Source organism: Pseudopodoces humilis, chromosome 3 (assembly GCF_049639895.1).
Source record: "Pseudopodoces humilis isolate 2021_Gansu_Grassland_sample_001 chromosome 3, ASM4963989v1, whole genome shotgun sequence".
Taxonomy (NCBI): Eukaryota; Metazoa; Chordata; class Aves; order Passeriformes; family Paridae; genus Pseudopodoces; species Pseudopodoces humilis.
In genome coordinates this window covers 13,152,882-13,177,796 of record NC_142202.1, presented here as the reverse complement: position 1 = coordinate 13,177,796, position 24,915 = coordinate 13,152,882, and the positions used below count along the sequence as shown (strand labels likewise).

General features: G+C 35.7%; 1 protein-coding gene across 19 annotated transcripts in view; it reads right to left on the bottom strand.

Moving 5' to 3' along the window:
• NRXN1 (neurexin 1) overlaps nt 1-24,915 on the bottom strand; it is a 675,655-nt gene that overhangs the window by 579,428 nt on the left and 71,312 nt on the right. For 12 of the 19 annotated variants that reach the window (XM_088053912.1, XM_088053915.1, XM_088053923.1 and 9 more), the window contains exons 3-4: nt 18,084-18,101; nt 13,426-13,455 (exon numbers count right to left, since the gene is read on the bottom strand). The exons of 5 other annotated variants lie outside the window; for them this stretch is intronic. In XM_088053912.1, coding sequence (XP_087910038.1) covers nt 13,426-13,455; nt 18,084-18,101 — 48 coding nt within the window. The remainder of the gene's footprint in view (nt 1-13,425; nt 13,456-18,083; nt 18,102-24,915) is intronic. 2 more of the 19 variants (XM_088053917.1, XM_088053928.1) reach the window with 1 other exon arrangement.

Below are 24,915 nucleotides of genomic sequence, written 5' to 3'. Positions count from 1 at the left end.
TAGCTTTTCAGGGAAAAGTTTTGAATACAATAACCCAGAACAGGCTGCTCTGACTGCTGTGTGCCAGAAGTCATTGTCCTCCCACACTGCAAGCATCTCAGAGGTGCTACAGGTATTTAATTAGCAAAGTGCTTCACAAAATAATGCTAAATGTTCACTCTATGAGGAAAAACACTGTCCTTCAGGAAAAAAAGAGAGACAAGAGATGCATAAAGTTTCAGTAAAGTCCCTGTCATCTCTACTCACCCTTTTGGTATTCTCTGAGCTTTCCACTTAGCATAAGAAAAAAAAAAACCTTTCTTGCAGTCCATATTCACACTACTGCCTTGATCATAGAAAAACTGAACACCTTCAGTGCACGATAATTAAGCGCACCTGTAATCCAATTAGTATTTCATTGGTCTCCACACATGCAGTGGCTTTGTTCTTAGACCATAGAAACCCTGTTTATTACTCACTTTAAAAAAAAAACAAACAACAAACAACAAAATCTAAAAAATAAGCCCAAGCCCGAAACGAAGCAGAAGGAAAAACAGCCCAAATGCAGCTTGAACAGCATTTTTAAAAATATACACACCTATCAACAACATTTCTCCCCTTTCTCCCTTGCTCTGTGTCACTGATGATAAATTTCTCTTCCCAAACCATTCCAGACTGGCACTAATGTCTGCTTGGTTTCGTTCCTAGTGCCTGTTTACAGACAAACCCACTACAATAAACTCAAACACTGAAGCAGTCAGAGGTGTTCCATGGAGAGTAACTAAAACCAAATTAATCTAGATTTTGCATCAGACACATTCTGGAGTACTGGATAGTTTTGTTTTTTTCAAATAACAAGCCTGACCACATCAAGAGTCATGACCACACTTCACTGATACTCAAACATCTGCTGAAATTGTCAGCAGATGCACCACAGGCAAAATGGGAATTGAGAACCATATTTTGAGGTACAGAAAGTTCATGCTTTAACTGCCAATTAGGTTTTCCTTAGTCCTTCAGCATAATGACAGACACTGTGCAACCATGAGCACATCAGGGCTTCATCAAGTCTCCTGCTAAACAATGTCTCCTGTAAACAGATGCAACACAAGAAAAGAATATAAAATATATTGTAAATGTAAAATAAAAAGAGATTGTGTGGTGCTTCTCTCCCATGTACTAATTTATGTGAATTTGAGTATTATTAACCAACATAAATGATACAAAATTACCTAATAAGAACTGCTGGAGAGTCTAGAGTTGTTTTTTGAATGGCTTTTTCTACGTTTTGTTTAGCTTTTTGCTGTCAATTCCTCTGTGGCAGCCTTCAAATACACAATAGCATCCTCATAGTGACATTTTAATATGCCCTGTTCTCAAACACTCCCCAGAAATTAATTCTCTGAGAATACCAGATGCTGCCAGTTCTGAGGGATGACACTGAGACCAAGAAGGAAGCTGCTCAGGGAATTTCTGAAGTGCCCACACTCACCGTGTAGCAGCACAGGAGGAGCCAGGGCATGGATTTTCCATGTATTTGAAGCCTGTTCCTCTGTAACACACCACTATGGCTTGAACACAATCCAAAGACATGGAAAAACAGCACTCAGCTTTTCCTTATCTGAATCCCACTTCTCAGTCTGAATCAGAATTCCTTATCCCACTTCCCTATGGCTTTTCCCCATAACAATAAGTTCAGTGATGGCTGTGTAAGTACCAGCTTCATCAAGGACACAGAGGTAGGTTAGAAAACAGGGACAGATGTTCCAAAAGAGAGGTCTCCTCTTAGCTACTCAAAGAGATGCTTCCATAATATAATGCTGATAATTAGTGCATAAAAGAGTAAGGAAAAAATTGTAGGAGTGACATCTTTCCCCATCCAAGTGAATATGGTTTTTCATTTTTCCCAATGACTCATATTCAGCTGCTTGTACATATGTTTGACCCATTGTATTAAGAAATTATCAATCAGGTATTAATAACACAGAGGCTGTTAAGTCTATAAGGTGACTATCCTCCCTGATACACAACATGTATTACCAGGGAAAGGTTTAGAATTTTTTTAAACTTGAAATATTCTAACTCCATTGAATTAAATAACTCCTTAATTTTTTTTTCATGTGTTCTGGGAGAAACTACATAGTCCCATTTGTCTTCTTCAGTTTTAGCAAATAACAGGATCTTTTCCTGGCTACAGTAAAACTGAACGTTAAGAAAGTGTTTGAAGTCTTCATGAATAAAGATAATTCTGATGTAGAATAATAAGTCCTTCAATAAAGTAGCCTATGATTCCATCCTCTCCTTTTGTGTGAGCATATTGCAAATAAAGAAGACTACTTAACTCTCAGTTAACAATAACTTTGAATTGTGAAGTTCAAAGATAAGCTAAATATTAAACACTGACTTCAGTCTTTAAATTAAAAGACTCTGGGTCTTATAAGTTTGAATCTTTCTTCTCTCTAATTCAGAGCACTCTTATGGGACTGTGTTGCCCTCTAGTTTATAGCATTTTCTAGATTAGATCACAATTTCTATCCCTCATTTAATTTGCCAGCTTTGTATATACTTTTTCCCTGTATAAAAGGGCAGATATGAACAGCTGTAGCTTTTCTGCACAAATAATCCACAACAATGTTTTTCCCAGGGTTTATCTGGTGTAGTAGTCACTGTGTGACAAGGTAAACTCATTTTTTACAGTATAACTTGAAGACCTTCAAAACCTGTTGCAAATCTGTTATGAGAACCTGTATAAAATAAAACTAATGAATAGCACAAGACTCTTGAATATGAGATTAACTGCAGTATTCAAAGTGTTCAAAATAAATAACCACAGCAAAATATTGAAGTTTGAAGAGGATTAACCTCCCTTTGATTCACACTTCCATGTACATTGGAGGTTTTCCCATGAAGGTGTTTCAGTTTTTGTGCTACATCCCGGCTTAAGGGAAAAATGCTTTGGATGGTTTCTCCACTTAGTCCATAAGGGCTGGACGTGGGGTAGCTCATTGACACATAACTCCATCTACACAAGAAATATGATAAAAGCTTCACTAATAAAGCAAAACTGGTGTGCCTTTTGTAATGTCTGACAATTTTCTTACATGTTACCACAGTAATTCTCCTGTTCTGTGTGATTCATAGGCTTCAAGGCCAGAAAGGTTGTTTTTGATTATCTAGTCTCATTTCCTGCATAATACAAATTACAGGCTGTCAGCTAGTACATGAGAGACCTCCTCTTTAAGCAGTTTAACAGCTAAGAACCTAGTAAATGTATTTTTAGACTTTCTGAAGCCTGCTCTTCTGACTTGGGTCTCAAGAGTATGCCAACTAGGTAGAGGAGCATAGGCGCATTCTTGCCTCCCAAGGTGGATAATTAGCATGACCTAGATATATGTACATTTCTGAGAGTTATATGTACTTTTAAAAAGCTATAGGGCTGACATACAGATCTTTTAGGCGTTTTGAAAAGGAAAATATTAATTAGACTTTCATTTTGCTTTTATAACAGCTTGAAAAATGCAGAACTCTCAAAAACCTGTTTCTTTAACAAGTCTATTCATTTCAGGGACAACCAAAATGAATAGTCTTGTTAGCACGGTGTAACTCTATCAGCTATTTTAGAGCGCTGGATAAATATCAAATGCATGTGTTTTCCTGGAAGAGAGAATAAATGACACATAATGACACATGAGTAATTTTTATTACATATTTGTCATTATATAAAGCATTACAAAACCTGAGATAGAGCCATTTCTGAGAGGTAAAGTGCTGAAGTGCAGCAGGTTCCATTTACCTGCTAATGTGACTACATCCTGAATGCAGCTCCATGCATGTATGGTAAATGTGTATATGTTAATGTAAATTGTTGGGGAATTTGTCCTTTAGAATTGTGAATGACTTACTGTGTTTTACTCCATTTATTCAGTGCTTCCCAATATTTGCAAAAGGAATACAGGAATTTATCCTCTACACAGTAACCTGAACAGCCCCTTCTTTGCCCTGGGGTAGTATGTAGCAGTAGACTAACACTGGGACTCAGGTAGCTTTGTGTAATGCTCAGAACACAGATTTGCCATGGATATTCTCCTGTCTCATACAGGATGTATAAAAGTTCTATACAGATAAATATGTGGCACGAGAATCATACAGAATTACTCATTTCCAAGTCTAGTTTTGTTGATCCAACCTTGCACTTAGATACTTTCACATTATTCTTTTCTGAAATATAATTTATCTTCCAATATTATAACACAGTCACAGTCATGGATTCTTATTTGGATAATGCACTGCAGAAAAATATAGAGACAAAAAAATCTGCTAAGGACATTAAAAAATACCAGTGTATGACTGACACAGTCACAGCTGCATTTTTTGTGTTTGAAGGTTTGAAGAACCTAAGAACTTAGAGGGACAACCGCAAACTTCATGGTTTTCAGAAGCATTGGATGAAATGAAATCACCAGTTCACTACTTGTACCCCAGTGATGTAGGCATGTTCAGGTAAATGAAGATTAAATTAAAATAGAACCCTTTGAAATCTCCAGTCACTTTTGTGATGATGTCAACATAGAGTAGTGTTACAGTTCAATATAACCACAGCCAAATGACTCTTCTAAAATTGAAAATTACATAACAACTAGTCAGTAGTTGCAGTTAATACTAATAATATCAAATATCCATTTAAATAAAAATCCATTGATAGTGCAAACAGCATTTTCAAACAGGCATTTGGTTTTAAAACTAAATGATGGTTTGTTTTGCACAGCTTCAGTAGTAAAATCACAACTTGCAAACATAGTTTTCAATGGTGATTTGCATGTAAATTACTTTGGTGGAATTTTTAAAATATTTCTTCTGGACTTGTGGAAATACTAAATGTATATTGTAAGTACCTTGTAAGACCAAGTGGTTAAGCAGAGCCATTAACTGAGAAAATCAAAAGACCAGCTTGTATTACCAGCAAAATACCTGCAATGGCCTTTTTCTGAGATCAAAAGCACTTATCTGACACCTTTTGATATAACTCAGGTTCTTCCTAACAGAGACACTCAGGTTCAATAAAGTAGGAAAACAAGTAAATTCTTCCTGACTTCTAGTCCTGATGTTGCTGCTGGTTGGGAGTGTGGTCAGGTTAAGTACCAATGCAGCTGTCATCAGGAACCTCTCAGGTTTTTGTCAGCTTAAAGATGCTTCAGAAGCAGAGTAGTAATGGTTACAGAAAGATATTTAGCTTCCTTTCCTTTGGGTGGACACTCCTGAAAATGGAATAACCATGGCTTATGATATGGAATTCAGGACAGGCCTGTTAGCTAAGTGTAATGTAACCTACTGAAAATTTTCCAGACTTATTTAATGCTGAATTTAGCTTTCCAAGCAAATTCCCCCCTGTCTGAAGAGTATGCAAAGGCAGATGAAAGGAATTAGACCCAGCTGCTTTTATTTCCTCCCACCCCCAATACAGAGAAGCTACTGAAGTCAATGCTGTGATGCCAGCAGTACCAGGTGTTCTGTGGTAGCCTCTTGTTACCCAAGGTTGCTTCTGTACAGCTTCATTAGTTGCCAGTGAATCAGTCCAGATGCTTCCTTTCTTTAAAGAATAAATGTCTACTTTGAGCAGAAAAAAACCAAAAAAAATGTACCACAACCTCTAAGTCATAGAGCAAATTACAAAAACTGCCTTTAAATGAAATGCAGTGCTGATGAGAAAATTGTTCTAAGTGGGTGCCAACAGAAAAAACCCTTGCCCTGAATATAAATTTAATGAGGAAGAAAGGACTCCTTTCACTAGAATAAATTAATTCAATAAAAAGATTCAGTCACTTTTGTTTCCTCCCAAGTCTGAAAAAAAAACAATATCTGGATAACAGGTTGGTATCTATGAAAACCATTAAAAGAATAATGAGGGCAGAATCTCATAGCAAAGTCTGCGTTCCATGTGCTCCACACTCATTTCCTATGAGAGTCCCCCTTTATGCTCCTGAACTTCCCAGTTCATTGCACAATTTTACTGTTCTCCTAATTGCTCTAGGTGGACCCTGAAGTACATATAGAAAGCAACCTTAAAGCAATTAAGAACATCAGGGTTATAGAAGTCTTTGAAAATCAGGAAAGAGGTGTATTAGTAGTATCTGCACAAATTATATTGTTTAATTTAAAGAGTTTAAAGACAATAACTCAAATTTCTGTCATTTCTAAGTACCTTAGCATGTTACTATCACTGAAGAAAATTCCTGTAAAAAGTAGGTTAAAAAGTTTGTATGCACCATTCTCATTTCTACAAGAACAATCAATTCTGACCTCACTTTTTGAATATTTTTCTATTCCTTTGCAGGGAGTTCTTCCTGGTAGAAAAATATCAATATAATGTGCATTTAAGAGCCTAGTCTCCATTTACAGTCATTTAAGAGCAGTCTTCTTAAGAGTTCTTCACTTTCATTAGATTTAGATTCTTTAGAAGCTGTGATAAAGTTTAGTCCAGAATTTTGTAATCCTGCATGTAGACAAATCCTAGAGATGGTTGAAAATACTCTTCCTTGGGGCTCTAATTTCTTTCCCCTTAGCTGGTGAAACTCCACTGAGCGAGATTGATTGGATTAATGTTAAGATCAGCTGAGACTTCTCTTCTGAGATGTAGAATAATTTCCAATTACTTTTGATTTTCACTGAAATAATACAATTTAGATTCTGTTGGTCTCATTTGTTTAGTTGCTCTTGTAGATTCCAAGGACTGAATTTTATCCTTGGAAGATACAGTGCAATCTTAGGTTGAAACTGAAATCTTCAGTGCCACTCTGCTGCTATTTGGCTCAGGTCCAGAAGGAGGCTCAAGGATATTCCAATATCCAAGGAATACACCTCTCTCAAATACCTGTTTCACTGGAAATTTCTATGAAATATGTATAAAACTCTCATGGAATTTCACTGTGCAAAAAAGAGACAGACTACTGCAGCTTTAAATTCTCATTTTCTATGTACATTTACACTTACATTAAAAGAAAAGTTTTCTTTAAGGAAGAAATGCTATGTTTTCCTATTTCTGTATTGCTCACCTGCTGATTTTTTTTTTTTATTTATTTTATTTTTTTTTACCTTTTCAGAGTGACAGTTTAACTGTTTTCCATCCTCAATAAACCCCCTCATACTCTTTGGCCTGAAATACACATCCTTCATCTTGAAAGAGCTTTAATATTACTCTGAAAGGTTCTCTGTCAGCATACCCATCTTCTGGATAAACCTATGCTCAAAGTGGAGCCTTGTGCTGAAGAAGCCAAAATATCACTCATGTACTATCTCCTACCACAGTGTTTAGTGGATCCAGCAGAAATCTACATATCTGCAAATATAACATTTGTCTTACATTAAATTTATTTAATTTATTGTCTTTTCTCTGAATCCATAGGAAGTCTATGAAAAACACACACACACATGTTACGTGATAATTTTGAGTGACATCAGAATGATTCAGAACATGATAAATTCTTTATTTTCAGGGTGGTAAGGCACTAGAATTCTTGGTGTGGATTGGACATTTACCATGCAGTGATTTTTATTTTAAAAATAAGTGTGTTCCCCTTTCGTCAGAATGTTTTTATGACATTTGTGGCAGGTCCTTACAATTCCTTTTCATACTACTGATGAGGAATCAACCATTTCTGATAGAATTTTGAGTGTGTCTTAAGGAAGAATTTGCATTTCTGTTCCTGATGTTGATTGGTTTCTTCTGAGCCATGTGCTTCAGATAGAAAACTTCTTCATCAGACATGTTCTGCTGCATTTTTTTTTTCTCCTTGGGGACTGTTAATTGATCATATTTCAACATAAATTTGAATCTCCAGCTTCAAATGTCAATATTCCATGGTTGCAGGGTATTCACCCACTGAAGTGCAAGGAAATTACTTGCTTCAATGCATCACAATAAATATTCAGTGTATAGTTCATTATGATATTCAACCAAAATTTGAACATATTGACCATACAAATATAAGGATAGTACAAATATTTATTAGAATGTATATTTGTAGGCATGGGGGTATGGGTTACACAAAAACTTACTTATAATAGTTTTGGTGAACAGCAGCCTCTATTTAACTATACTTATGAGATTCTTTAGAAAAAAAGAAGTCAGAAGAGATATGATGTGTATGTAGCTACTGCTCTTTGGAGTACTTTGAGGAACTTTAAAGTTCATTAGTTTATTAAAGAATTGTAATGCACATTAAAAATAATGGTAATTTTATAGAGAATATTTTTCAAATTCTTATGCTCATAATTTTGTAAATTTTCCAAGACTTTCAAAATGCTTGGGACTTGCTAAATGGAGGTTAAATATTTAAACCTTGTTGACTTGTTCCTTTTTATTGAGTGGGGAAGCTCAAGTTATCCATTCTTCTCCAGTAGCATCACATAGAAATAATTTCAGTTACCCGACCCTGGCAACCCCATTGTGTGTCAAACCCCTAAATTACCTCACTCTGGTTCTATCTTTCCAACCAGCTGCTGTCACCTAGGATATATAACTATGTGAACAAGCCCAGAGAGTCAGGAATGCCCTCCATCCGTGTTTTGTGCTTGCCAAGCAAAAGCCAGCTGCAGTTGAGAAGGCATGAAACTGAATCCATGTCAACAGGGCACTGAGCCAAAAATAAGGAGCTGAGCTCGAGCCCATGGCTGTACCAAAGTATTTTCAGGGTTTCTGGACTTCTCGGGGCTTGGGTCAGGGAAGGCTGGGCTATGGGTGTCTCTCAGGCCCACTCTGAAGCAGCACACACAAAAGCAGATGAGGAGAGGACAGCGTTTAAACGATCCACAAAAGATCAGAGGGTGCAAGAAGCCAAGACCATTTCAGTTCTTCAAAGCCAGAGCAAAAATGAAAGTCATTACAGTAGGATGAACTTGTGGTTGCAGGAAGGCTAATGACTGAATTCCACGCAGTTTGATGTTAGAGGAGGTTACTGGCACAAGGTGAGGTTTGTGTGGCATGACACAAGCACTACATAATTACTTAGCTACAACATACCACTTCTGTGCTCATGATTGTTTAAGGATTTATTTAAATTGCTTTTATTTTTCAGTGCTCTGTTTTTCCACCTGTCAAATTAATTGTGTGATTGATAATAAAAAAATTTGTGGTGTCACTTTGGTGTTACAGATATTGTACGACAGTATGTGCAATAAAAACTTGCCCTCCTTTGTCAAGATGTTGACACGTACATAAATTGCCATTCTGAAGTCTTTCTTCAGCATTTATATACAGTATAGCAAATACCAGCACATCAAAAGCCTGCAATCTAACACAATAAATTGCAGTTGTACTATCAATCTTTGGGTAGAAACACTTATTGCCCAGCTAGCTAACATTTAAGAGTTTTTATGAACCTGAGTGACTCATGTATAATTTAAAGCTGCACATAATCTCTAAAATAATAGAACAGGAGTATGAACATTGTATTTAGGTACAGAATGAGTAATATATATATAGTCAAAAGCATGATAATAACATATAAATAAACTATAGGTAAATATATATATAGCCTTAAGAGAACTGCAGCATAAAAATGAATTAATACATGTCAGAGGTATAGTTTCTGAAATATAAATTCCTTTCATTTCTCACCAAAAGAATATGAAAAGGAAAGGATGGGATTGATTTATTTTTTTTTTTAATAAAGAAATTGTGTTTTACAATAGTTGCCATGTAAGTTTAATTGTACTCCTGTGCATCACAAAATAATCCTGACTTTGCTGAGGTAAGTCTATAGGCGGAAATGGTTTTATTAGACCACCTCCAACAGCTGGAGAGAGCAGAAAAATTTGTTTGGGCACAAATTTGTTTGGGGCAAACCAATCTGCCTGTTATGAAAAGCAGATTTAAGGTTTGCTTCAAATTCAATCAAATGCTCTGAGCATTTTCAAGTGCTCTAATAAAAACATCAACACCATTTACAAACCTTATCTTGCCTATGCCTTTTCACCATCAGAGCTGCAACAACCCTGCTGCTAAAGTTCTGTATAGGGAGGTGATTTCCAGGGGATGAAAAAAGAATTAATAAATATTTCTGAATATTTAGAAATATATCTTTTCAGAAAATATAAAAAATGCCAGTATAACTAAAAGACTGCAGATTTTCCTAGAATTAGGCAGAGATTCTACGAGGAGTGATTTGTGGGGAGGTTATCCAGTGTATCCCAATTTAGGTTTACAACTAAATGACAAACATCAGGGGCACTGTGAGATGGTACTGAACTTGGTATTGCTTGCCCAGTTGGAGAGGCTGCCTCATCTCTCCCTCTGTCAACACCAGGTCCTTACCTTGTTGGCACCCTCCCCTGAAGGTGTGTATTCTGAAGATACACTGAATTTTTTTTCCCCTTTTCCAGTATCCCAAAGAATATCTACACAATGAAAGGTGATACTTCAGCCATTTATAGTCTTCAGGATAAATTACCTTGTAAAGCTTCTTAAAAGTGTTTTATTGCTTATTTTTCCAAAATAAGATGAATTCATGATATAATCACCCAGAATTTTACCATTACTGCCCTTGAATACCTCTCAAGGAATGGAACTTTTTACAAAGGTGTTTCCTCTTTTTTCCCTTCATTCCTTTCCATCACCCTCTTAATGTTTTATATTTTCATGTGATACAAATGTGTGTTATCAGAACAGTTTCAAGACCACATGTATCCATAAATAGCTGGTATTAGTAAAGTTTTAGGTTAGTCAACAGAGTGAGGCTGTTTTATGCTGGTTGAGGATATGGCTCAACGTTGAGGGATATTTTCTGTTACAAGCAGCTGGAGTTGGTACACATATAAAACCTTTCCATGAATTTGAACAAATATACACCATTATCTGTGCAGAATTATTGTGATTCTCAAAACACAGTAATGATTATTTCTATATTAACTGGATAAATCTAATAAAAAAACAAAATATGAAAGGAAAAAATGTAGTCAAATGATTAGGTGATTGGTGACTGGTTATGTAACTGTAACTAATTAAATTATGTTACATGGCACATTATTGAACATTAAATGTAGCTAATATATACAGGTAATTTTTTTTAATATAGTTGTCAAACCTTTAAGAATAAAAATATAAATGTCTAAATGTTGCACAATAATTGAAAAATTTCTGTTCTGCTATAAATTTGCTCTCCATAGTAGCTACTATGCATAATAAATAGTCATAATATTCATATCTTAATCCTTTCATACAAAAAAAAACACCTTTGGTGCCATACATACTACATAATTGATTCTGTGTACAGAACATTTTAGAAAAATATTTCTGCATTATTAATAAAAATTATCTATAGTGTCAAGATTCAGTTAATAAAAAATGTCATTTTAATTTAATTGCAGACAGGATATCTACTGATTAGGAATAAGAGAGTAACAACAATAAGGAAATCATGCAGACTATAAGTACTGTTAAAAAACAAATGGATCAGTTATACAGCAAACAAAACAAAATTATAGGATAAAATAAAGAAATAAGCAGATTGCTTTTCATACTTGCTAAAAACTTTTCCTAAGTAAGAAGACAGAGCTCCAGAACACACACAACCCTTTAAGTGGCATCCCACAGGTACAGAATCCTTCCAAGGGGTCTGACATGAAGGAGAACAGGACACTACAGGTTTGTATTTACAGTCTTTGTGTCACATGAATTTTCTAGGTATGGAAACACTAATCAGCCAAGACACCAACAGACCTGGAAGTTTGTTTCTAATTTAACTATTTAGGGAAGTACAACCACGCAGACTGGATTTCTGATTTATACAAAGAATAGGCACCCACTGACAAATGCTTAACATGAATAGAACTGTATTATTCACCATATGTAACAGAGATTAAATAGCTTTTAATGACCAGCTTCTTATCATAAAAATATATTTACACAATGCCTGTGAACAAGTGTCCTTGTATCAAAACCTGATGTTTACTTATAAGGAAAAAAATCTTGCCCCTACTGCACTCTTTCCTCTGGGAGAAGGGAAGTAAACACGGCTGGCATTCTTTACACAAAGAAACAAAAAGAATTACAAAAAAAACCCCAAAAAAACCCTGAAAGTAACCCCACACTTCTCTTTGGCTTTTATTCCTCCTCATTCCTTTGTCCAATTCTTATCTCAGATATGCTTCAAGTGATTAATATAAAAGAAAACTCTGAGGGCAAAGACTTGCTAAAGTTAGTGCTATTCCCATGTAAAATGTACATCAAGCTGTGGACTGACCCTGCACAGATTATCTCCAGAGAGTCTCTACTGAGCAACATCACACTGTTTTTTCTGTGTCTGGTGGTTTAGACTACAGCTCTTTGAGAAGAGAAAAAGGCATACCTCAAAATGTGGCTGTTATTTCATCCTGAGCACTTCCTATAGCTGTAGCCTCTTTTATCACTGCCAAAGCTTTACATCTCTCACAAAACCAGGAAACAAACTTACAAAATGGTCAGCCTGTACTTTAGGATAATTCTCCTTACCTTGATATCCATGAAATAATTACTGGAAGAATATACCTACCTTATGTTATCAGTGCAAAAATTTTACATTTACTTGCATTATTTATACATACATTAAAGTATACCGATGGCATTAAAAATAAAGAAAATCATGTAATACCTTTACTTTTACCTATGGATTTGGTGAAATGGTTCCATGAAGAAAGCATTTCCAGACAAAAAAAGAGAATAAAGAAGAGGAGAGAAACAGTAAGAGTCATGAGTACATGTAAATGCAACAGTATCTGAACATGAAGAGACAAAGTATAAGGTAAGTGTCTGAAGACAAATGGAGATGCAATCAGTGTCATATTAGGGACTTAGTTTATTTCTTCCCAATCGTATACATGCAGAGAAACACAGAAATAACCCATGCTTAGATAAGAAAGACTGTCACAAAGATAACATGGACAATGGTTAGGAGGAAAAAAATCACTGGTTTTGTTAGATAGCAAAATTGTACTCTCAGCATTCCAGAAGCCAGGAGCAGGTGCTTTCTGCACATTTCCAATCAGCCATGCATTAATGCAAATGGACTCTTCAATGTGTGCAATGCTACAACAGGAGCATCTTCTTTCAGGAGCTATCTGAAGAATGGTCTTGCACTTTGTTTATCTTTTATAGGGTCATCCATAATTGTATTTTCTGATAAATACACAAAATTTTCTTACTCACTTATTTCTCTCACCTCTTTTTAGTTACTGTATTGCAAGAGGGGGAGTGGAGGAGGCAGGAAGGACAAAAGCTTACGCAGCAAACAAAAAAAAAAAAAAAAAAACAACCAAAAAATGAAATAAGAAAAAGATGTGACCAAAACCATGTGTTTCTTTGCAGCCAAAGACAGCTTTCAAGCATTTGCCCATCGGTTGCAGTGATGGATTCAAAGCAGCTACAGAACAAGAAGAAACAATGAAAGCAGAGTGGAAAAGGAACAGAGCCCATACCTTGGTCGCCCATCATCAGGTGCGCCAGACCTTGAAGGGAAACAAGAGCACAGTCAGCAATGAACAAGGGAGCACGGGAAGGTGGTGTTGTCACACTGACAAAAATGTTTTGTGACAGGCATCTGTTTCCTATAAGATGTCTGTATCACAGAGGGAAATCAAAGAGCATTTTTCAACCACTGGTTGGAATGCTTTGGGCTATGAGTAACAGAACTGCATTTCAGACACTGGGTGCTGTTTTATTGTGTATTTTTTTTTTTTTCTGTGCAGTATTTGCAATAACAGAAAATAATAAAATGCTTTCAAATCCAACCAATTCCTTTAATAATCCATCTTTATCATATTTTGATTATATTGCTTTGAACACTTTACTGAGAGGACTTCCTGTCCTCTACATGTGAAATGATGTTTAAACCCTGGAGAAGTTTAAACCTGAAAAATGGGCTGGGTCTGATCTTTTTCCCCTCATAAAAATGAGCATTTCAGGTAATTAAATAAAATTTCTTCATCGCATTGAAATGATAATGCAAAGAATGTCTCCTTATTTGTGTGAAATGTGACAGTAGAATGAATTTGTTCCAGAGAAGGCAAAATATTACATATGCAATATAAAATACACAGTAATAAAGAAAATTTAAGTGACAGCTTCTGCAACTGCTTCATAAATCTGTGAGAAATAGATTTTTCTTTATACTTATATTGTGAGATGAAATCCCATCACACCAGAATAGGCCTAGTGACATTTTGAAGCAGATGTCCATAATGATAATCACTCATCCGGAGCCAAATTTTGCTACTCTTCAAGGAAAAATATTCAGGTTTTTTTTAATTCATGATAATAAAATGATACTTAAATCTCATTGAAAATAATGTGATGTTGGGAGAATATTTTTCTTAAATATATGAAGGTTTTTCATTTTTTTTGTCTGATTTAAAAAACAGGCTTATTCTTGTTGGATTTAGCTGTTTTGGGATCCATTTCAGAAGTTATTGGTTGTTCATGTGTTAAATGTGCTCCTCTTCTCAAAAAAGACATACATTATTCTCTTAATTGCAATTAATTGAAATTAATTCACACAAAGAAGGTGAGCAATATAATATCCTTCTCTTTTTGGAAAGCAGACTTCCTAGAGAGAGAGTTTCTGTGATTTCTAATTCACAAAGAAAATTGGGTGCACAAATGACTCACGCTACTTGGGGGTAGTTCAAAGAAGACACTCCCGACTGCAATCAGTCTAAATGATTCGTCTCTTACCAGTTCCAAATCTCAAGTGATGTTCCAAGTAGACTGACAATGGTTTTGTCGAATTATTGCTTTCTAATGTCACCAGTTTTAGATGTGTAGTGAAACTGAAGGGCCTGATGTGCCTCATCTCTTGTGCAATAAATTCTGTTTCCAAATACAGAGCTCTGCAGCTGGTGGGATTACCTGGGGCTCACAGCAATGTAAACGAAAGCTGACTGTGATCCTGAAGGGATGCCTGCATCAGCATTGCTTGGGAGACATCACACAGCTGTACTGGCAGTTTGCAGCTTGTGAAAGAGAAGAGAAATGTTTTCATGGGGGTTCTTTCTCTGTAAGTGCTGCTGCAAGAGAGGCTTGCTGAATACACAGAGTATGAAGAGCAGGTGATATTTTTTAATTCATTCTTTTAGTGCTGGGTGCCCTTGCTTGGACCCCCTGCCACGTGGACTTTTGGAAGTATCAGTCTCTTCCTGTGATTGATTAATTTGTCTTTTGGGTCCTAACTTTTGATTTTGGCAACAATAGCAAGAAATCTCAGACTTCTGACTTGACCCCAACTGTATTTGATAAAGGAAAATTGAAACCAGTTTAACATTGAATCTTTTTTTTTTTTTTTTTAATGAAACAGTGACTTTTCAGCTACTACTTTATGTGAGATCATTCAAATAAATCACTGTCCTGTCTCCCAGGGAAATGCAAAGGTGGCCTCTTATTAGCTCACATTTACATATGAACTTCATAGTTATGTGAACCTAAACAAAAGTCTAGCTTCAGATTATCACTGCTTGATAGCTACTATTTTTGTTAAAATGATACGTGAAATTGGTCAGTTGCAAGTAGATGACTCTTACATAATTTGATTTAAAAAAAAGTAAATAGCAGAAGTACCTCTTGAAAACATCATAAAAAACTACTTGAATTTTAAGAGTCACTTACAGGGCTATTCAATGAGAAAAGGCAGACAAGTGGATGTAAAAGACATACACTGCTCAAACCAAACATCTACCAATTAAAATACTCAGTACTACTCCTCCCTCAAGACACTGTATTTTGTTTCACTCTGTGTTACTTTATTTGCAAGCAGTAAGGCCACCTATACTTCCTTGATAGAGGCACATGATGATACTTCCCTCATTTTATATTTTTGCAATCTATGGATGAAGGCTATTGAAGAGTGAAGAATTACTAGTACTGTACCTGTTCATTCCACAGAGTGGTTTAAAATGATACAGCTAAATCTGCCATGATAGCAATCACTGCTAGATTTGCAAAATCAAAGTCTGCTTAAATTAGACCTGGGAAGTTTTATCCTTAAGTAGCCACATATAGGCATCCCATACATTGAAAAAACACTCATTTGTGCACCATTACTTCAATTACTTTGTGAATTAGGAATTCAAGATTTAGAAGGAATCCCTCATGTGTGATCTACTCCAACTCTCTCCTGAACTTGGCTCTGAGAGGAGAGAGTTAAGGAGCACAGGGTGGGACAGTGGAAAGGGGTATGAAGGCAGGATATTGTTGTAGTTTGGTGTGTGAGTTCCATGCAGAACACAGGCCAAAACAAAATTTAAATATGATAAACCTGAAGTGAAGGTCATAAAGTGTAGCACAACTTCAGTAAAATGAAAAAAACAACAGCCTTTTTTACCAGCAGTATATACAAAATTGAATACTACATATTTCTGTTTGCTTATGTCACCTAATTTACAGATACGCTCAGATATCACAGAGATCAAAGATGAAAAATGTTAGCTCAGATTTCAAGTTGTGCTTTGGATACACAATTCTATGCTTCCATTTTTTACATATTCATGCTTTGTAACTTAAATGTATGCATAAGTATCCAGACCTGTGTTGGAATAAATTTAAGGTTGCAGTTTTAAGAATTAAGTTCAGGTAAAGTCTGGATTAACTATTATCCAGGTTTTATCTTGTACTGCTGTGCATAAATGAATATGTGAAACGCAATTGAACCTCCTTATCTATTTTTACTGAAACTAATTTAAATTTTGAGACTCATGTTGACACCAGTAAGAGTTTTATGCACAGATAAATACAAGATTACGTAGTTATTTCTAGGCTTTTATGTTTTTCAGCTAGAATTTCTACCCCAGTGTTGTTGAATACATTTTTATCTCACAATGAAAATGAAATTTTATTGACGTGTACAAGCATGACAGTGCCCACAAGTAAAGCACCAGAACTCTTTGAATTTTCCTTCTCCTTGGGAAAGCATATATATTAATAAAATTTCAGAGCATCATCTATGTGCTAAATCTGAGCACCTGTCTTCACCCTTGGATACAGCAGCATAGAGAAATGAAGCACCGGTGCTTCCAGGCTTCTTGAGAAAATCAGCCCTGAACAGACAGGGAGTGGTCCTTGGTGAGTTGAAACCTGAATGAACTCAGGCCCCAGAGTGACTCACAGGAACACCCTGGGTCAGAGCCATTCCAGGACACTCACTTTGCATATGAATTAGTTTACTAAGCCCTTGCTTTTAAAATAGCTTTTAAAATACTGGAATGAAATAAAATTGAAACAATTATTCATAGATAGGTAAACTAATTTTTTTTCAAATAGATAATAATTTTTCCAGTATGCAGAGATTCACCCCAGAGAGACTTTTAAAGACATTTGTACATAAAAAAGCACCTGCACTTCTTTGGCTTATAAGCAAAAAGACTTTCAAACTATCATACATATGTATGTTTTACCAGCTAATAAACTTACTTACCAATATTCAGGATAGATGGCATTGTGCCTCAGTTTCCACTGCCCTATGCCATACTTTCTTTAAAGGGACTTAATTACATACCAACATAATTATTAAAATCACATGCTGCTTCTTTCAATGTCCGAAAGGCAAGTTCATTATGCTGAAAAGTTAGACAGAAAACCTTTTTTCCTAAAACTTTGTGCTGTAAAGGATATTAGAATAAGCAGGGTTTGTGGTATTAAAGAGAAAAGCGCTTTCCATTTTCCTAAGCAATTAAGAGATGGGAATTTAGCATGCATTACTATCCTTTTGGGAGAATTTAGGCTCCACATTGATGAGACAAATAGTTTCTTGAAGTGTTTTTCATACAGAACATGAGAAGAAATCAGTCCTGCAAATCTCCAGAAAGATTTTGGATATGGTATCAGTCACATGAGTACAAAACTGTTGTTTTAGTGGGGATATTCTGGAATTACAGCAATAAGGCCAAGGAACTTTGCTTGTGTTCTGCATGAAAAAAATAAATCATCTTTATTTAATAAGCTTGTATGCCTTTGTGGGGGGGAAAAATACAACTTACCGTACTGAATGATATGTGTACTTTTATAACATTAAGCAGAAGGAGAAAAAAACCCCACTGAACAGAGGGAAAAAACAAGAGCTTAGGAAAATAAGGTAGAAAGCACCCACCTTCCACATAGTTGTCTTCTGTAAGCACATAACAGGGAAGGAGAGAAAAGGAAAACATTCATTAAGCAGCATGCAGACTGGAACTTGCCGTTGCATGTCTTTATCATGCAAGGCATCAAACACAACATGCAAGTGCTCCATTGCTACAATCCAGAGGGAAAAACAAAAGCACCAGGGAAGCAGTGTTTCCTCTGCTTAACAAAATGTATGTGATATGAAATAAAATACTCTTGCCAAAGTGCAAATATTGTACGGGGTTTAGTGCAGCTCTTTGTACATGCAACCATCATTACTGATGGTTATTAATTAGAGGGTCTTCTTGTAAGACTTTTGTAGCTATATATTTTTAAACCACCAGTCATTTGTGATAGGGATTCTAAATTCATTTGGTTGTAGTTTCCCATTCTGAACTTTCCTGGATGATGAAGTAGATGATTTTTAAGCTTCAGATAACTTAAATTCCTGAATATGCTGTGAAGATGTTACCACAGGCAGCATGGCTGATCCCACAGTCATTAATAAGAGAGGCACTCTGGTCATTGGGTTAAATCTCCAAATCCAGCAGGGAAAAAGTGGAACTTAAACCGGGTGGAATAACTCAGAATCGTTAGATCATGTCCTACAGAATTGGTCTGTGTCAGAATCTTGCACATTGTAAAAAATCAATCAATTCTCTGTCTGGTACAGCCAGCAAAGGCTGCAGCAGTGACAAGGACGGGTTCTGCCCCCCAGTTAGATCAAAGGACGTTTTGCCTAAGGAATGGCTGCTATCAACAAGCAACAATGTTTACCATTGTGTGTACCCAACCCAACATCAATATGGGGCACAGGAAAGAAGGTTCTCCCAAAGCTTACAAAGCAAAAGGGGGCTAAGAATTGAGCCTCACTTAAAAAAGTGAACAGAATTTAAAACAGAGAAACAGGCTCAGTGTCCTAAAACTCATGTTAGTGTCTACAGTCCTCAGCTACTCCACTGGGAAAGTGATTTTGAGGGAGGATTTCTCTGCTACCCATTATGGGCATGACTGAGGAGGGGATAGGAGAAAGAAAATGGGAAAGGTAAAATAACAAAGTAAAACCATCACAGAAGTCAAGGAGATGGATGGCGTGGAACCAACAAAGAGACTGGGAAGGGTGACAACACAGCAGTCTGACTGCCTGGGAGATCTCTTGCTGCATTTTATGTCATTTCCACCAGCTCTTCCTGGGGAGGCAGCACGCAGAAAAGCCAGTGCAAATTGAAGGCCAGTTCTGCCATTATTGGTCATTTCTCATGGAGTCATCCCCTAGGAATAATGCCTTTTCATGTGGCCATGAAACTAAACTGATTTTGATATATTGTAACCCAATAAAAAATAAGAAAACAAGTTACACAGAACTGGGCTTAATGATATTTTTTTAAGCACAGTCATTTCCTCCCAGAATGTGTCACTTATCAAAGTGAAAAGCCTTTGTAAGTTAATGCCAGCAAGCAGTGAAAAAGGTCATCAAAACTCAACATTATTCCAACAAATAATTTGAAAAGTTTACCACTTTAAAAATAATGACTGCTATAAATGCTGAATAGTAAGGGTTTAAGGGTTTAGTTATACAGTTAGATATTATAATTCGCCTTTTCTATTCACACACTCGAAATCAAGAAATAGAATAAATTCACTGAGATGATGAAGAACTCCCAGTTTCACAAGATAAAGATATGATGTTCTATATACACAATGTAAATAGAAGTGATGTTTGGAGCAGCTCTTAGCAAAACTTTTCTGGAAGAGCCTTCAACATTTAACTGCATATAGTAATTTCCTTTCTTTAAGTAAAAAAAATCCCACTCAAACTCAATGAAAAATAAATTATTTATTTCAATTGTTGTATAACTTCAGTCTCTTTCATCTAATTCTGGTTATCACAATATTGGAATATTGTAATACCAACATTGCCATGGCATTTTTTTTTTTGGTGGTCATGTTTAGCTTAACGTGACTTTTTAAATACAGCATATTAGTTTGCTGACAGACCAGGTCATGATGTCAGACTCAAAGAAAAGGGTTCTGAAAATGGCATCATAGACAGGATCAGATGGTCAAACTCATCTGGCTACAGGGTTTAGCATAGTTTGTTTTATAGCATGAGCCCTCCTCTTAGCAATAGTTGGCATGCCTTTTTGGTGACTTTCACCAGAAAGATTTATACCAGCTGAGCAGCTTCCCCTAAATGTCTGATGGATTAAAATTTAGTGATAGCAAGTAAAACTGTCAAAACATTTTGAATTAAATAAAATGGAAAAAGTCAAATTCCCACTGTGAATTAAACAGTGTATATAGCCAAACCCTTATTCACTAGTAACCAGAAATGAAGATTAATTCCTCCACAGGTTTTTGTCATGGTAAGTTAAACCATCTTAAACAGTTCTGCAATCTAAGAAAAAATTAGTTCACCTTCTTTATGATATTTTACAAGGCTTTTACATTAGATTAGCATTGAGCACTTTTCTTAAATTAAGGTAGTATGTTTGTGATGGCTGATATATTTCCATATCAATAACACTTCACTTGGCTTTCCTGATTCTCATTTTCTAGGCATGGCCTATTCTAAGCAATCTAAGAAGCCAGAATGCCCAAATTCTAGCCTTGCTTTTTATTCATTTTGCTTATTCCAGCCACTCTTAAAACAAAACAAAAAAGTAAAAAAAAAAAAAATTTTAAAAAAAAGAGTAAAAAAGAAAGATCATTGAAAGCCATGTATTCTATCAAGTTGCAGTTCAGAGGGAACAAATTTTTCCTCATTTCAATCAGGAGTAACTCATTTATGTTATTAGATTTGCATTGATGTAAAATTTCTGTAGCTGGAGGAGAGTAGAGCCATACTACACATTTCTGTAGCTGCTGATGATTCAGCCACACACAGAATTTACCCACATTTCTGTCCATCCACTCTCAGGGACCTTATTGTCTACTGAGTAGCTCTGTTGACAGCAGTGGAACCCAAGGCTTTCAGGAACTTGTCAACTCCAAATGCTGCAGGCAGTGGCACAGAGCAGCTCTCTCCTTTTCTGCTGATCATACTAAGGACTTTCCACCATGAAAACAGGCGACTTTCTCTTCAGAATTCTGCCTTCCAAGTGATTTGGGGACTTTTCTATTTTTCACATTGCACCGAGGTGCTCACTTGAAGAACTAGAGAGTTCTTATTCACTGGAAATACTTATTTACAAGACCTTCCCCCATGCCCACCACCAAAGAAATTAATTGCTCTGCTACTTTCTGTGTTTGTAACCTGATTCCTCCAGCCAAATCTGCTCTCAGTGCCATGTGTGTAATCTGTTGACTGTGCATACTGAGCCAAATACTGAACTGACTTAAATCTGGTGTGACACAGTTGAAATCAGAGGAACTGTACAACTTACACAGGCTGTGAATCTGGCTTATTATCTCCAGATGAATTGTCTCAGGCTGTTCCTATTGAACTGGGAGCAGATTTTCTCCAGCTCCTTTTTTTTTCTTTGTTTTGTTTTGTAGCAAAAGAGCAACCAATTCTAATTATTTTAGCGTATCACTGTGATTTAGTGATATGAAAATGGGAATCATATTTTTACAGTACATTTTTACTAATTAAACAATTGTTTTAAAATTCAGAGGTTCTTCATGGAAACCTTGTTTTTTTTTAAGAAAAAACAAAACCTGACTCTTTCTATGTTTAGTGGTTATTTCTGCTATTATATTTTTTTCACCTGCTAGAGAATTTACACCTTAGCCACATAATTATGTAAGAACTGTATTTTCATGGCAAACAGAAGAAACAATTTTGTTTCTTTAATTAATTCAAATATTTTGAAATTACAAAACTAGAAGCAACACTAAGAAATAAGAAATAATGAGAAGAAACAGCATATTAACAGAGGCATTTTTATAGCACTTTTTCCCATAACAATTTAGTTCACAATCACATTCCAACATGGAAGGATATAACATACTGTAGACATGTTTTATGACATTTCAAAAGGGATTCAGAAGTTTGGCAAGTGGTGAAATAGCATGAAATAAAGCTATATTATGAAGATGTCTTGCGACAAAATTGATGGCTACAAGTTAAGATATAATATTTTGTTTTTCTCAAAGAGTAATGCATAATTATACTTGTCTCTAAATTTATCTACTGAACAAAACTGTACCCAGAAATATCATTTCAGGGGCAGCTTTTTCTGTGGAACTGCTCCCAGCATTTCTTGGATAGTGCAATTTAGCCTGTCTCCGTTTCTCAAATTGGTAGAGAAATTGGTTTTATTGACATGGGGTTCAAAACAAAATATTTGGAAAGAATATAAAAATACGAAGTATGTTAAAAGCATGAACAGTCATATAGTCAATAATGATGAACTAAAGCAATATATTGAATACTATGGTCATGAGCATTGATCCTCTCAAGTGATGTGTATCTGACAAATTCCAGTCGGATTATTAGCATTTTTTAGAAGTGTACTTTTGAAAGATTGATTGCCATTATTCACTGTAATTATGAATAATCAGAAATGGATTATAAAGATACCTAGTACAGTACTCTGATTTTGCTGCAGACTTCTTGAGTATTGAGTAAAAGGGGAAACAGCATTTCCCAATCCTGTTGGGATTCTTAAACACAAAATCTAGAAATTATCAGAATCTAGGCCAGAGGACTCAGGAGCTCCTACATTTCCACACGGCTCCATTAGGTCTGAAATCAATGTACAGCCCCTCCACACAGCTTTGGACAGACCCACACAGAGGAATTTCCAGTGCAGCTGGTAGAAATATGACAGGGACTTTATTGATATTTTTTGTGTGGAAAGGAGAAATTTCAGAACAACAGGAGTTTGGCCCCATTTTAGCTTCATTCTCTACCTCTCATCTCTTTGAGGATCCCTTCTTTTCTGGATTTCCCAGTTCAGGACTTGGGAGAAAGGTGAGATCCTGTCAGGAGCACTAATGGACTGCCTTGACTGAAAACAAGGACAAGGATTTCTGCCAAATGAGGATCATTAGGTCACAATTAGATGTTTTTACCAGCTTTTTACAAGACAAAGCCATCAGCACAAATTCAGTGTGCTTCTGTAAACCCTAGTAACATCCATTAATTTATTCTAAATGAGGCCATCCTTTCTGGACAGTATTCCAAGTGCTTTGAAAATGAAATAATGACAAGATCCTTTAAGTTAAGATGCTGTAGATGAGCTCCAAGTGTCAAGCAGCGAATAAGGGGGGCAGTGCAATTTTGAGTGCACAAGCAAAGAAATAATGAACAAAAATAGAAAATGGCATTATTTTTGTGGCACAACTAAAACCATTACCATGTTTAGTTCCAGTGGTCATACATTTAAAGTGAAGTAAAAAATGAGAGAGGTTTCAGAATAAAACTTTCCCCACAGTCATTCACATCATTAAAACCATAAGAAAACTCAGCAACCATGTCTTACAAAGAAAGCCTTAAGATGCTCAATCTGTTGAATACATCCAAGAGGAGAGAAAGAGGTGTCTGAACCCAATCTATAACTATCAAAAGTTCCTGGTAGTTTAGGGTAGAAGTTCTTTCAACTAAACAAAGATGGTGACCAAGAGTCAGAAAAGTTCAAACTGAAAAGAAGATAAAAATATTCAATAAAGACAAAATAACAATTGGCAATTCTAGGAAATTCTTTCCTGAAGTCTTAAGACAGATGTTTTCTCTAACAGAGACTGTATGTCATTGCTTTTGGGCTGCATTGTAGGAATCACTGGAAGAAATTTTGCCTTTTGCCATTTGGGAGGTCAGATTAATATTTTCACAGTGGTACATTCTGAACAAAACTCCTATGAATCTATGAATTTTCTCTAGTTAAATGAGAACAGAAACCAAGCATAAACAGCAGCAAATACTTTGACATCCTGATAAACAGAAAAGTGTTCAAATAAATTGTTTTCTAAGAACCAATCTCTGCATCATTTACAAAAAATTTCACTGAGAAATATTTCCCATGAAGAATTCAAATATAAATGGGGTGAAGAAAATCCCATTCAGACAAATACATATTTTCGCTATGGCTCACAACAGGACAATATCTCCAGCCACAATTTACTTCTATCACCTGTTACATTTTTTAATACCTTCTCCAGGTATCTGAGAAAGAGATGAGAAACAGAATCAAAATCAAGACATTATTAAATCACTACTCTTTCTGAGGCAACCCTTTTTTTGTGCTACTTCATTCCTGTGCAGATTTATCACTTTTCTATCACTTATTATTACAAGTGTATCAAACATTAAGACATTCAACACTGCTTTAGTTTAATACTATCAATCTATGATGATTTTATTGTTACATATTTTTAGATACAGCACATCTGAATGGGGTTTGTGACCTTGGAGCCACAGGAGTTGACAAATAAGCACATCTTTGATACTTTCATCTCCTTTTTCTCAACTGCTTCCTGATAGTGACAATTTTCTAAAGTTACTTGTTTTCTTCTGTTAGTAGTTTTGACCATGCAAACTTCTACAGTCTCAGTGGAGAGATCATGTGTATATAAAAATGATTGTTTTTTAATTGTATTACAATCCCAAGCAATTTTACTTTGGCCATATTTTCCCACCTCATTAAATTTATTTATTTTTTTTTCCAAAATGGGTCTTGCTACCCTCATATTTACTATACTTATGATCTCCCTACAATACATCAATTCTTTAAAGAAATTTTCATCAGTCTCTGGGACAAGCATTCCTGAATCTCTGTCATGGCTGTAGTAACCACAACCAGGAAGCTTTTTTTTTTTTAATAATTGAATTCAGTAATATTAATAGAGGTAATGAAAACAGAAATAAATCATTT